We start from the raw sequence: 13,051 nt of genomic DNA, 5'->3' as shown, positions 1-13,051 counted from the left end.
ACGCCACCATTTTTTCTTTTTTTGCATTTCCTAAGAAGCGTCTCCAAAAAATGCAGCGTGCCCTTGTTGGCGGACATTACGGTAAACGGCACGGCAGCAACTGTCGCACAACCGCTTGATTCATTCATTCATTCACAGCCACTCTGCGGTGTAGAAAGGTTGAGGGGGGCTGGAAACAAAACAAACAAACAAACAAAAAAAAAAAACATCAGGAAAGCATGTCTGCACTCCACAGGAAGATCATCAACACCACATCGGCCCCGGCTGCCATCGGTCCATACAGGTAGGACGGGTTTGAAAACAGAAATATGCATCATCGTCCACTGTTTACAGCGACACGTGGTTTGTGCGAGTGAGAATCACACAGACAGTCCGGTGTTTGATCAGGGGTGGGTCTTCGTGCTCAATGAACTCACCTGCTTGACTTGACCCCTCAAAAAAAAAAAAAAAAAAGGGGGGCCAAGGTTTAACCTGCAGCAGAGCCGAGGAAACACTGCAGAGTAGAACCATCGCTCCGACACGCGGGCAGCAGAGTAGAAATGGCAACCCTCCGTCGGCAAATTCCTTACACACCGAAAGCCCCTGTCAGACAGGGAATATACAGGTAAGGAGTTATGTCCTGTGAAATGCTCGGATAACAGTCAGATAACACTAATCCCAAGGGACGGTTAAACGAGGCACCGCTTTGGTTTGTAAGAACTCGACTGAAACCGATCTCAGCGATCAGAAATCCTGCAATAGTAAATAATCGAGGCTTGATTTGATGTTTTTCTTGGTCTCTAACTCGGTGTGTGCGGTGGCTCCAACTGAGGGGTGTCTGCCTGCTCTGACCAATCGGCTGCCGGTGGGCGGACTTAGTTTAGACTCAGTGGACTCTGCTGATAATTTTATTTGTTTCCAAGGGAAAAACTCACATTAATTCAATTTAATTAACTTTAACAAGGTTCTTCAGACATTGTTGAAGTAGGCGGCTACTTTACCCACTCAGAGTCTGATGGTATATTTTTCTTATTGATCATATTTATGTCATAAAACATTAGACTTGATAAACAACCACATACATGTGGCAGAAAATGACTGGGATTTTGGTTTTGGATTGTGAATTGCAGGTAATGAGGCTGGTGAGAAAACTGTGGATACAGCATAGCAGATCTGGATCATTCCTTTTAAAGGATTAGCAAGTGTTTTTTTTTTAATATTATGTTACACTTTTTTTCCCAAGCCTCTGGTTGATCATCAAGTGTTATTTAACTGAAATGTATTTGTCTTTGTGCGTGTGTGTGTGTGTGTGTGTGTGTGTGTGTGTGTGTGTGTGTGTCCGTCCTCAGTCAGGCGGTGGTTGTGGACAGAACCATGTACATCTCCGGTCAGCTGGGGCTGGACGTGGCCTCTGGTCAGCTGGTGGATGGAGGAGTCCAGTCCCAGGCCAAACAGGTGAAGCTCACAGTGGCGGATGACGACGGCTGGCTTACGTTTGAAGACCAGACGACAGGACATTTACTGTCCAGTTATTTCTATCGGCCGAGAGGGCCGTTAGTCCAGAGCAGAGTCCCCGTGCCTCACCTTTACTCCATTTCAGTTATCAGGGTGACATTTGCTCCAGAGTAGTAATGTCCAGAAGTAATTTACATTTCAGATCATCAAGAAGCGCAGCTGTGTGCCCAATGCTTCCGACCAAACATTTTAGGCTCAAAATATTCAGTAAGCTAACTTCTTTAAATGACAAAAAACACAAGTTTTATGCTAAGATGATGGACGTACAGGCATTAAAGTTACAGTAACTTAACATACAGTTAAAGTGCATTTTGTGTCAAGATCCATGCCATAGTTCTTAATGCTACTTTTCATTCTTATAGCATATTTTTTTAATATTATTTTATCATATCTTTTATCTTTTCTTTTCAGTGCCTTTCACAAATGAATGTTCAAAGTGTTTCACTACCAAATAAAGAAAATAAAAAATGGTGATGATCAAAGATTAGCATGAAAACGACACAAGTCCCAGCAATGGGGATAAAACCTATAAAATAGAGATAAAAACATAAAATTAAAAAACGCCTGCACAAAAACAATGGTAAAGTCACTGCACTGGTGTCGAGTAATCAAAATAACAGGATGTTTCCCAGGCTTCATCTGATTGGCTATTACATCTAAAGGTCTGATCAACATCAATAAAGAAAATAGAAATGTAAAAGGTGAGATTAGATATTGATCGACTGGGTATCACATTGTCATTCCTCTCCTCCTCTGTTCCCTCAGGCTCTCATCAATATGGGGGAGATCCTTAAAGCTGCCGGCTGTGACTACGGCAACGGTGAGATCTAACGGCGATCGGACTGTTCTGTATCTCAGCTGCTGCTCAAACCAAACGTTTTATGTGTTTATGTGTTGAATGTTTTCAACAAACTGAACAAAAAGAGAGAAAAACAGAACCTCTTCTGTTTCAGTGGTGAAGACTACTGTGCTGCTCGCGGATATCAATGACTTTAACGGTGTCAACGAGGTCTACAAGACATGTGAGTAAACATGTAAAGACTCTGTTGTTCACTTCCATGCACATTGCCTCACATTTTATTCAGGAAAGCAGATTATGAGGGAAAATAAAAGATGTGCAATTAATTAGGTCTTCTAATGGAATTGATCAAATGGACTGCATGTTCTTCCCTCATCATTTCCTAAATGTGCAAAAGCAGCCACATGGGGGCAGCTTTTAACCAAGATGGTCAGAACTACTGCTTCATAGCAACGACCTGCCATGTCACCTTTACAAGCAGCTTACTTTATCCACTTTACATGAGCATCATTGCTTTGGTCCTGTCCTGTGGTACTTTTTTTTTCCATTTCAAAACTTTTTTTTTTCTTTTCTTTTTTATTCCACTTGCTATGTCTATGTATATCATACACCATCTCACAATACATCCGATCCCTGGTTCAACATTTAAAGTTTCCACTTCATGATTGCTTTAAATTACAGGCAGCTTGCTTTAATTTAAAGATGTGAAAGTAGTGTTCCCCCTTAAAATGAAAGAAACCCGGTTAACAATTTGCTAATATAATACAATTAAACGCTGTAAAATTCTGTAATCATTCCAGTGGCACACTCCAAGCTCCATACCTGTGTGCTCATGAGGATATACAGTGGCTCATGTTTCACTGACGTCTCTCAGAAAACGACCGCTGACGGTTTTAGCAGTCACCTGGAAGACTGGCTCACTCAGCTCTTCCTCTGCGGTGTGAATGCAGCCTCGTCATACAGGCCGCTCAGTCCAGGCATTTCCTCCTGGATCACAGCAGTGTAATGGCAGCTGCGGTGCCCAGTGAGTTGTAAATGGACACTGGCCCCCGCAGGCACACAGGTGTAACCCAACCCCTCCCAGCGAGCTTTGCTGCGTGGACGCCTGACTCTGTAACGGGGCCGACTCCAGACTCCACTCAACCCTAAACCACAGGCCGGGAACTTTCCCTGACCTTGAAAAGAGCAAGGAGAGGGCATGTGTCCAGTGTCATCCAAGGTCATGTGAATTTTGACTTTTCAGGCTGCTAGTTAAGACTCTAACTTCAAAGTAAATTTCAGCCAGCAGCCAAAGTTTCCTGTGTCTGATAAATCTGGTTACTTGTATTTTCAGCTAAAAAAAAACAACAACAACCCATCATTTAGAGATTTGTCTTTCTTATAAAACTATTTTTGTCTGGTTAAAAAAAAAACCAACTCAACAACTATAACTCCTCCTGTGGACACCTGTAAGTGGAGGTAGGTTTATGAATATAATAAATAACAATATAATTAAACACAGGTTTAATAATTTAAACTATGTCTTTCTAGGAAAGGGTCAAATTGTTGACAGATACTGTACAGTAATAAACACTTAAACTGTACTCATATCCTCTTGCAATTACATTATAGTGTTTTATAAACCATTTATCAATATGTTAATATAGTGCTTATAAATACTAAATTTAAATTGCTAAACTGTTCCCCCACTTTCTAGTGAGGTGAAAAATTAAAGGTTTGTAATTTATAAATGCTAGATTTATTAATATTAATAATTGGGTTATTTAGTCAGGATTTTACGAAAGAGTAATAAGACATGAATATAGTCATAGATGAACCCGGTCGCTTTTCAGTATGCTTTTGTTAAGATGTAAATATCATTTTTGTTTTCCCTCCAGTTTTCAGCAGTAACTTCCCTGCCAGAGCTGCCTACCAAGTCGCTGCTCTCCCCAGAGTAAGTACAAAAAAAAAATCTTGACACCGTTTTACAACTGCAGCACCCGATGGCACGTGGTCCATACACATCAATACGCATGGGGTGGTGGAAAAATCATGGCGGCCAGGTGTGTGCCCAGTCATGCATTTTCTCATCATCCATGTTGACTCGTAAAAGTGCAGCTGCTTCTCTTAGAAGTGCAGTAAAAAGTGTTAGATGTTGAAAAGAATGCAGAAAAGCGGCTGCCCAGTTTGCGGTAAACCGTACAGTACGTGTGTGTGTGTGTGTGTGTGTGTGTGTGTGTGTGTCCTATTTTTGCATAGTAATTCTTTTACCTCTCCCGTGTCCTCAGTGTTTCTCTGTTTCCTTCTTCTTCACTTCAGGGTGGACTGGTGGAAATTGAGGCGGTTGCTGTTCTCGGCCCTCTCTCAGACCCCTGACTAGCCGGCAACATATCAAACGACTTATAGTCCAAACACCAAGGGGCCTCATTAAGCCTTACTGTGTTTCCAGATGACACATCAAAGACCCAACTAGGATCATGTTGAGTCTCTTTTTCCATACAGTCAGGTTTTAGCATGAAAGTCTTTCTCCTCTCTGGCTGGTTGACTGCACTGCTGAACTATTTTCAGTATAATACCACAGGAAAACCACTGACCTTAAAATAAAATCCTGTAACAACAGAGACGCACTGAACGTACCAGCACTTAGTTTGTGGCTATTCACACCTGATATACTGTACGTGAAACAGATTGTAATCATAATAACATTCCCCAGCCATATTGGACTGATCCAGTGTCAAATCAACCTTCTCCTGCTGCTGGTCTTTCTGGTCTGATAACTCATCTTCTGTTTTGTCACAGAAAAAACTAACGCACATTTGAAAAGAGCATCTCTCACTACTAAATAAATGCAGTAAAACCCCAGATCATTAAATCCTTATTCTCCCTAAAATCTCACATCCTACATATGTATCCATTCTTGCTTTAGGATAATAAAGAAAGTACATGTATGTCATTTTTTCAGGTGGTCCTTTTTAATGTTTTTTTTGACAGTTAATAGCTTATTACGGATTTCATGTATTCTTTCCAGAGAGAAATCATGACACATCAGAAACAAAAAACTCATTGATACTCATCAGGAACTCATATTGATGTTTAAAAATCAGTCCTCGGTAAACCTGCGGGGGAACCAGCTCTTCATATTCATTACAAGCATGGTTGTATAATCAAAGCCAGCTACCCAAACAGAATGTTATTTCATAAATCCTCAAATATATTTTGGCTTTGCTTTCCTAAGACTTATAATTTTGTAGAAAACTATAGAATAAACTCTCAGATGCAAGTCAGATTAAAGAAATCTTCTACTATAAATGTGTACCCACATGATAAATAGAAATTTTAATTAATAATTTAAGGTATTCTGAAATGACAACATCCTCTGAAAATAAACACACCCTCTAAGCGCAGTAGAACTCCGTCTATGTACAGTTTTCAAGCAGGAATCGCAGCCATACACCATCATGAGGGGAAGAAGGCACAGGGATGACTGAGGAACCCTGACTGAAAGTGGTTATCACAGGGTCTGCATCTTGGCAACAAGGTTGATGTCTGGTTCTCACACACTTAGACATACAGCGCTTTCACTCGCGCACATACACACACACATTAAGACACTGCCATAGTATTCATCTGCGCAGTCATTCACGTTGCACGTCACTCACTGGGAGCTGGGAACACAAAGAGGAAAACATGTCAGGACTGCACTGATAGTGTTATATGGATGTGACAATGAGGCAACTACAGCTGTGCTCACCTGGCGCCTCCTCTGTTTTGGGCTCCGAATCAGTCGCCGTGGCCTCAGCTTTTTCTGTTAAGGATGAAAGACGGAAAAGATTTGTACATGTTAACAACAAACGTGGTCACATTTAAAAGTTTGCTTTGCCCGGGGCAACCTGGTGGCCTGGAGATTAGGGCGCTAACCATTAACCGCAAGGTCTCCAGTTAGAGTCCAACCAAAGCCCACTTGTTATGTTGTTCCTCATCTCTCTCCCACCATTTCCTGTCGTCTCCCTACTGTCTACGATCCATAAAGGCACAAAACGGCCAAACTACAGAACACATTTACTCAGTTACTAGTGTAATCTTGACATAGCTGCGTGACTTTTGGCTTAGTAATGTCCACCACTTTGGTCCAGACTGAAATTACTCAATTACTATTGAATAGAAGGACATGTTTTGTACAGGTATTCATGGATCTCAGTGGATGAGTCCTAATGCCTTTGGTGATCCCCTGACTTTTCCTATAGTGCCACCATGAAAACTGGCTTTTATCATGACCCATTTTTCATCCAGCACCATCCAGCCGTCCAATACTTTGGTTTATGACCAAATACCTGCAAAACTAATGACATTCCCATCATCCTCAGCTGTACTTTGTCTTTAGTGCTAATTTGAAGACCACATATTAAATATTTTGATTGAGCCTGCACTGAAAATCCAGGGTGCTAAATGTCCCCTCCGACAAATTCATTAATTGTTCAGCCTTTAACACATTTTAATCCAAAAGTGTGAAATCCCAACAATAATAAACAAGGAAAAACATGCATCTTACATTCAATCGGATGTTTCATTTTCAGTTTTCTGTCAAAGGCTTGTTATTGCACGTCATTTCCAAAAAGCCAATCCCAACCTTGACCACTAACAGATCCAGAAGCGGATGAGCTGCGATATCTGGCCTGTTAATGTGACACTCGATCGTCTCTCAGCATTGGCTGTGAAATGGAGGCAGGGAGACTCAGCAGGCCTGACAGCGTTCGTTGCCAGTGGCAGCCCTATATGCGTTGGCATGCTCTAGTTTCTCTGTGGACTCCAGTTGCATCTTAATGAGACCGCGGTGACAACAAAGTGTTCGCAACACACACAAACACACTCTGCACTGGCCTTTCAAACAGGGCTGTGGTCAAGCTTCCGATAGGGATCAAGTGAAGACAAAGGTCAGGGAGAGTCCCTGACTATCTTGTGACTGCACTGCATGTGCTTAAAAGTTAAACAAACTGCAGCATGCAATGGCTTCCAACTATTTTCATCACTATCAAACAAATTAAAAACACTTAAGAACTTGAAAATTTTGCTGGTAAAATACGCAATTCAGGAACTGATCCTGGGCCAACTGGTAAAAAAAAAATAAAAATGAAATGACAGCTGCTGGGATACCTTTAACTTCTTTTGTTTCTGAAGCGAAATTATAATGTCATTTTTTTTTTGTCTAAAGCCCTTAATAACAGCTACAGCCTCAACACATCACACTTCATGTAACTTCATGTTTTCATACAATCCTCAATCCAACCTCAATGAAAAAACTCCAAAATTAAAAATAACATTAAATATTCATTTAATATCGATAAAATAATGAAATTTTTCATTAATTCACTATAACCTGATGAGGTAAACCCAGCACAAGTGTAATATGTTGCGACAGATTCTTTAATACTAACTAAATAATTAGATGCGTGACTTATAAACACATTCCTGTGGCCACCCCGGTGTGTTCATTAAAAGCCGAAGTCATGTCTATGTGTTGTTGGTTACCGCCTGGTTACCGCCATTGCAGTGGGACTGGGGAGGGTCTAGGGAAAGACGGAAGGGACATTATGTACCTGTATGCTGTGGCAGCCTGTGTTCATTGGGTGACTATGCAGGAGGTGGAGCAGTGCTCAGGTTACTGCTGGTCAATGGAATCAATTGTACATTTTGTCCCTAATAAATTCCCCTTCCCTTGATGGGACACACAAATGCTGTGACTATTGTTTTCTAACTTTGGCGGTAACAGTAAGGGCCAGTTCCACAGATGCAGATTATAATGTCAAGAGAATAATACCCGAACCTCAGGTGGTTTGAATCGATCCACACTGAAGCTGGCTCACATTCTGTACTTCAAAAAACATGTCCCATTGGAGAAAACAGCAATAGCAGTGGTTAATGAGGCACATATTGAAATGCACATACAGGTATGCAGCTCCAGCCTTATCAGCTTTATAACTACGTGAGGTATTCAGTCAGTCTGATACATGTCACAGTGTTAGGAGATAGAGCATACTGTAAAAGACAAAAGTGTCATTTGCATTGAAAATTGTACAAATTAAATAGCTGCTTGAAGCCTTGCACAAGCTTAGCTGATAGCTTGAAGCGCTTCAGTTTGCAAAGGCAAATAGAGTTGTTCATGTGAGGATGTTGAGGCGGATTAAAAGAAAACTTTAGCGAAACTTAAGTACGATTTTCTGTAGCTTACGGTCCACTGAAATATCTGATCATCCAAAACATCTACACTGGAATGGTCCTTTATGGGATTTAATCACGTTTGGGATTGGAATTCCCACACAGGCCTTATTTTGCTATGTGGGATGAAGGGGAAGGAAACTAAAAAAGTGTCATTGACCTTTCATAATGCTTTTCTGTCTTCACCCCGACCTACCTTGCTCTGAAGCTGCAGCTGCAGGCTCTGAGGAGCTTGCTGCTGTCTCAGTGGGGCTGTCTGCCGCTGTCTCAGTGGGGCTGTCTGCCGCTGTCTCAGTGGTGCTGTCTGCTGCTGTCTCATTGATGCTGTCTGCTGCTGCGGCTGCCTCGGCAGGTGGACTGGCTGCAGCGGGCTGAGGCTCCTCCCCTGCTGGTGGAGCTGCACCTGTGCTGTCTGAAGATGTGGCAGCTGCAGCAGGTTCATCTGCGGGTTTAGCATCGCCGCCATCAGCAGGTGTCTGGTCGGGAATAGTTTCACTGTCCTCAGCTACTTTGCCATTTTCGTTGGCTGCCCCTGACAGGAACACAGTATTAACACAGTACATGATGTGTTCTGTCTGCTTTGGGTGAAAAATTTCCTCACATGCATTTATTAGGTTATGTGAAAGTCTCCCACTTTATGGGATTCCTCTGTGGGGGATTAAGACTTTGTTGCACCTCGCTCTCCTGCATTTCCTATCATCTCTGACTGTGATAAAAATGCCCCAAAAAATACTTTCAATAAAAAAGTCTGCCACTTCACATCATGGCAATGCATGACAATTGGCAGCACTCTCCCTTTTGGTGGTTACATGGTGACTGAATGTCGCCACATACAAAACACACATCTTGTAAGAAAACAAGAACTATATTTCCATTATTGAAATGTCAGACTATGTGATAGCTATAGAGTTTACTTAATCCAAAGCCAGAGGGACCAGTCTGCATTACTAATATTACTATGGATACCATGGAACAGTGAAAACTTTTTTTGGACACTATTCAAGCACTATTTGAAGTTCTGCAGGCTTCCTTTGTAACATGTTAGACTGTGTGACCCAGGTATTTTCATCCTATGATGAATTCCATAGTGCGCCATACCTTAAGAATGGGGCTAATGTGAAAATAAGAATCTGAGGCCTGCAAAAGGACTCCCATTACGAGGATTAAACTCCAGTCTCTAACCACTAGACCTTGCAGAGCTACCACTTTCATCCAACTGGAGAAGAGCAATGGCAATGTGTGCAATTCCCTGAAAACAGAATTATACCTGAGGGTAGAGACGGGTAAAGAATAAAGCATATGCTGCTGCTACCTGCTGCAGATAATTGGGTAGGAAGTAACAAACATCGTAAAGAGACATTCACTGACACATGACAGGAGCCACCAAGAGTTAATGATCATGCAGATTGTTGTAAATAAACGTTAACAACCTCATATCTCTGTGAACAGGTCACTGTGTGTTTAGTGATATTATGTATCACTTTCTCATGGACCTTTTTTTCTGCGGGATTTGCATTGCAAGTATTTGCATAGATCATCAAAATCTTGACCTTCTATGTTTGTCGCTTAAAGCTGTGTGAATTATCAAAGTGCTCCTTGTAACAGAGGTGATGCCATTAAGGACCCAGGACACCAACAAAACTAATTGAAGGATATTTATATATTGGATATTTGGAAATGGGATGGAAGCCTTTGGAGATTCATGTACAATAGATGCAGAAGTAGCAGAAGTAGTTTGTATAAATGAGACATCAATTCCAAAATGATATTTGTTACCATTCTTCCCCTCCGAAGACTGCACTGTATACATTTGCACTGTTCCTAAGCCTGTCAGTAGTTTCAACAAGACTATGATAAATACTTTTTCTGTTGTAATTGTGAAGAATAAGTAAGCCAGTATGTCAGATGGAGGGTGCTGCTGACTAAAGACTGGCACTCTTGGAGTGTTCAACTAACATGTCTTTAAATGAAAAGACCTTGGGTTAATATAAATCATACTTTTTGCTTTCTAGTGAGTGACAAGTAGCGTCAAGGGAATGAAATGAGACACATGTAAAACTAAGAAAACAGCCTGACAAATTTCTGTTTGACCTCTAAGAGGACGGTAACAGGAACACCTCGCTGTTCACTGTCATTCAGCCGACAAACCCAAGGAGAGACTTGCAAGTGAACTCTGAAGCTCCGCCATCCTCAGCCCACAACAGTAAAATGAAACTTTATTAAGAGTTGAAGTATAAACTCTCCATTAGCTTTTTTTTTTAGCCTTTTGGAGGTCAGGGGTCCGGGTCAGCTCCATGATATGAGTTTAAACACATCTAATCAGCATCAGTGGCAGTTTCTCAGCTCAATGCATCACTGCAAGTCTATGCATTGCAGCCTGCTAACTTACGTGAGCGTGGAGGCATGCTTTTCCATGTTTTTATGGCTATAATAGCTCTGTATATCTCTTTAAGGAGTGCGAAAAGAGAATGAGAGCAACAGAACCTTGCTCACAGATGGTTAGTCACTTAGTGAATCTTTTACCAATTTTTCACCTACTTGTTCTCTGAAGTGTCAAATAATGCGTATGCAGGCAGAAGTGCAAACAAAGTCACATTTATTATAGTCGGGCACACTGCATTACATTTGTCCTGCACATATTTAAAAGTTCCTACTCTTCCTTAACACTGCTAAATACAAACACAGGATCAGGTGCTGGTGTTTTACTGTGAAACCTGCGCTAGTTGGCACCACAGCCGGGCCAGCTCTGACCCACTACAACAAAGGAGTCTCCAAAATGGCTTCTCCATTTCCAATTGAAACAGTAGACTGTCACCAAATCTGCTTTTCATGCCACTGTCTCTTTCAGGGAGGACAGAGCCAGAAACCACTGTTAAATAACGACAATAAACTTCACTGTGGAGCTCTGGCTCACTAGAAATAAAGAAACCAGGTACTCCACCCAGGGGAATGTACTGATGTTAATTTGCATGCAGATGGTGCCATCCTTATCAGAGCAGAATTCCCTACAGTATAATTGAATGTATGATGCAACTCTATATGGAGACAGCAATGAACTTCCATGACACCATTTCCACCACCATCTTACAAGGGTTATTTATAGTATCTAATGAATAAAAATAACTATTAGAAGTGCTTTCATTAATACATTGATCTATTTAAGTATTTATAGACATAACCTGAGTAATATCATTGTAATAAATTGATATTTACAGATAAGTTACGGCCATTAACATCTCTCTAGTGAAGCCAGGTATAGAGATAGATCATTTACACTTTGAAAAAAAACAGTATGTCAAAATTATTTTTTTGGATAGGAAATCATTGCTTCCAACACTGTTGACAACACAAGCATTATTTTGACGCCATTATTTTCAGTTACTAATTCATGTAATACTCATCCATGTAATACATGAAATATGATTGCGATGAATGTTACCAAGCTGCATGTGCAGCCCATATGTTATTTGAATTTTCCACATATCTCATAAACATATTTAGGATATTACATGTTGGTATAAAGCGTTCTGCATCACCTGTAGTGCTGGCTCCGTTGCTCTCCTCGGGCTTAGCACTGGGTCGAGTCGTGTCTACGGCTGAAGTTTGGGAGCTGGTGGAGCATCCCATCCTGTCCAGTGCACATAGAGGACTGGGTGGTTAAGTTCAGAGTTAGGTGGAGAGGCTTTAGCTGCTCTGATGACGTCGTGCATAGATATTGTCCCTGTAAACGGAGAGGACTCAGAACTATGGAGAAACAAAAAGACAGGCTGGCCGTCAAATTCCTCCACTCCCGTGCGTAAATGCGCACCGCGGTACTTCCTCCAGTAAATGCGTACAGCTCCTTGCGTCGCGGTGGCAACTTTCTAAACAGCTGGACACGCAGGTGAAGCGTGGGCTTTTGTTGTGCGCTGTAACTTAGGCTGTTTCCAAGAGCCTGGTGGAGGCACGAAAACAAATTATTCAGTCAGTGTGCAGCGGCCACCTCTAGGGGCGGGGGGAAGTGAGACTAGGCCCACTGCCAGTGTGCCCTTGAGCAAGCATCTTAATCCAGAGTTATCTTATCTATTGGGGCAGCGTAATATCCAGTGGGAAAAAAGACAGTACCACGCAGTAGAAATACTTCTTTATAAGGAAGAGTCCTGAAATCATAATTTCACTTAAGTACCAAAGTAAGAGCAGAAAAATTTACTTGAATAATTAAAATTAAGAGAACTGCAGCAGAAAGGCCCCTGGCAGAGCGTTATAAATAATCAATGTAAAAATACTATCTGTCAAATAAATGTAGTGGAGTAAAAAGTACAGTCTTTCAAATGTTGTGTAGTTGATTCACAAAGTAGCGTTAAATAGAAGAACTCAAGTAAAGTACACCTCAAAAAAACTACTTAATTTTGAGATTTAGATTTTACATCTAAAACATATGATCAATTTATAAAATGTGATCATAGATTAAAACTACTCAACAGTATGTGTAATAAAATAGCCACTGACTGCAGCCTTATCTGTACTTTTATTTGAATAACGTTTTGAATGCAAGGCTTTTACTTTTATAGGTGTATTTTTACACTG

The 13,051-nt window shown here is 41.2% G+C and overlaps 2 protein-coding genes across 3 annotated transcripts; one reads left to right on the top strand and one right to left on the bottom strand.

Moving 5' to 3' along the window:
* The first annotated feature begins 82 nt into the window (after positions 1 to 82).
* Positions 83 to 5,134, top strand: rida (reactive intermediate imine deaminase A homolog). 2 transcript variants are annotated; one of them, XM_040122394.1, is made up of 6 exons: positions 83 to 283; positions 1,329 to 1,434; positions 2,260 to 2,314; positions 2,448 to 2,516; positions 4,171 to 4,226; positions 4,592 to 5,134. In XM_040122394.1, the coding sequence occupies exons 1-6, from the start codon at positions 219 to 221 to the stop codon at positions 4,646 to 4,648; spliced, it is 408 nt and encodes a 135-aa protein (XP_039978328.1). In that variant the 5' UTR covers positions 83 to 218; the 3' UTR covers positions 4,649 to 5,134. The 2 variants fall into 2 exon arrangements, with proteins under 2 accessions (XP_039978328.1, XP_039978330.1); XM_040122396.1 differs by lacking the exon at positions 83 to 283 and adding an exon at positions 352 to 604.
* Positions 5,135 to 5,923: 789 nt separating this feature from the next.
* Positions 5,924 to 12,163, bottom strand: si:dkey-284p5.3 (uncharacterized protein LOC557830 homolog). Its single transcript, XM_040121871.1, has 4 exons — positions 12,022 to 12,163; positions 8,682 to 9,017; positions 6,024 to 6,077; positions 5,924 to 5,937 (listed from the first exon to the last, which is right to left on the bottom strand). Exons 1-4 carry the CDS (start codon positions 12,110 to 12,112, stop codon positions 5,924 to 5,926), a joined length of 495 nt encoding a protein of 164 aa, XP_039977805.1. The 5' UTR covers positions 12,113 to 12,163.
* Between the last annotated feature and the right edge of the window lie 888 nt (positions 12,164 to 13,051).

This window comes from Xiphias gladius, chromosome 24 (assembly GCF_016859285.1).
Source record: "Xiphias gladius isolate SHS-SW01 ecotype Sanya breed wild chromosome 24, ASM1685928v1, whole genome shotgun sequence".
Taxonomy (NCBI): domain Eukaryota; kingdom Metazoa; phylum Chordata; class Actinopteri; order Istiophoriformes; family Xiphiidae; genus Xiphias; species Xiphias gladius.
This window is presented reverse-complemented; position numbering and strand designations above follow the sequence as displayed.

Bases quoted from the DNA above. Each gene is read 5' to 3' on its own strand.
- rida (XM_040122394.1), top strand. From the start codon at position 219: ATGTCTGCACTCCACAGGAAGATCATCAACACCACATCGGCCCCGGCT. The intron at 284-1,328 runs GTAGGACGGGTT...GTCCGTCCTCAG, and splicing joins GCTGCCATCGGTCCATACAG to TCAGGCGGTGGTTGTGGACA. The intron at 1,435-2,259 runs GTGAAGCTCACA...CTGTTCCCTCAG, and splicing joins TCCAGTCCCAGGCCAAACAG to GCTCTCATCAATATGGGGGA.
- si:dkey-284p5.3 (XM_040121871.1), bottom strand. From the start codon at position 12,112: ATGGGATGCTCCACCAGCTCCCAAACTTCAGCCGTAGACACGACTCGA. The intron at 9,018-12,021 runs GTGATGCAGAAC...TGTTCCTGTCAG, and splicing joins CAACGGAGCCAGCACTACAG to GGGCAGCCAACGAAAATGGC. The intron at 6,078-8,681 runs GTAGGTCGGGGT...CATCCTTAACAG, and splicing joins AGCTGCAGCTTCAGAGCAAG to AAAAAGCTGAGGCCACGGCG.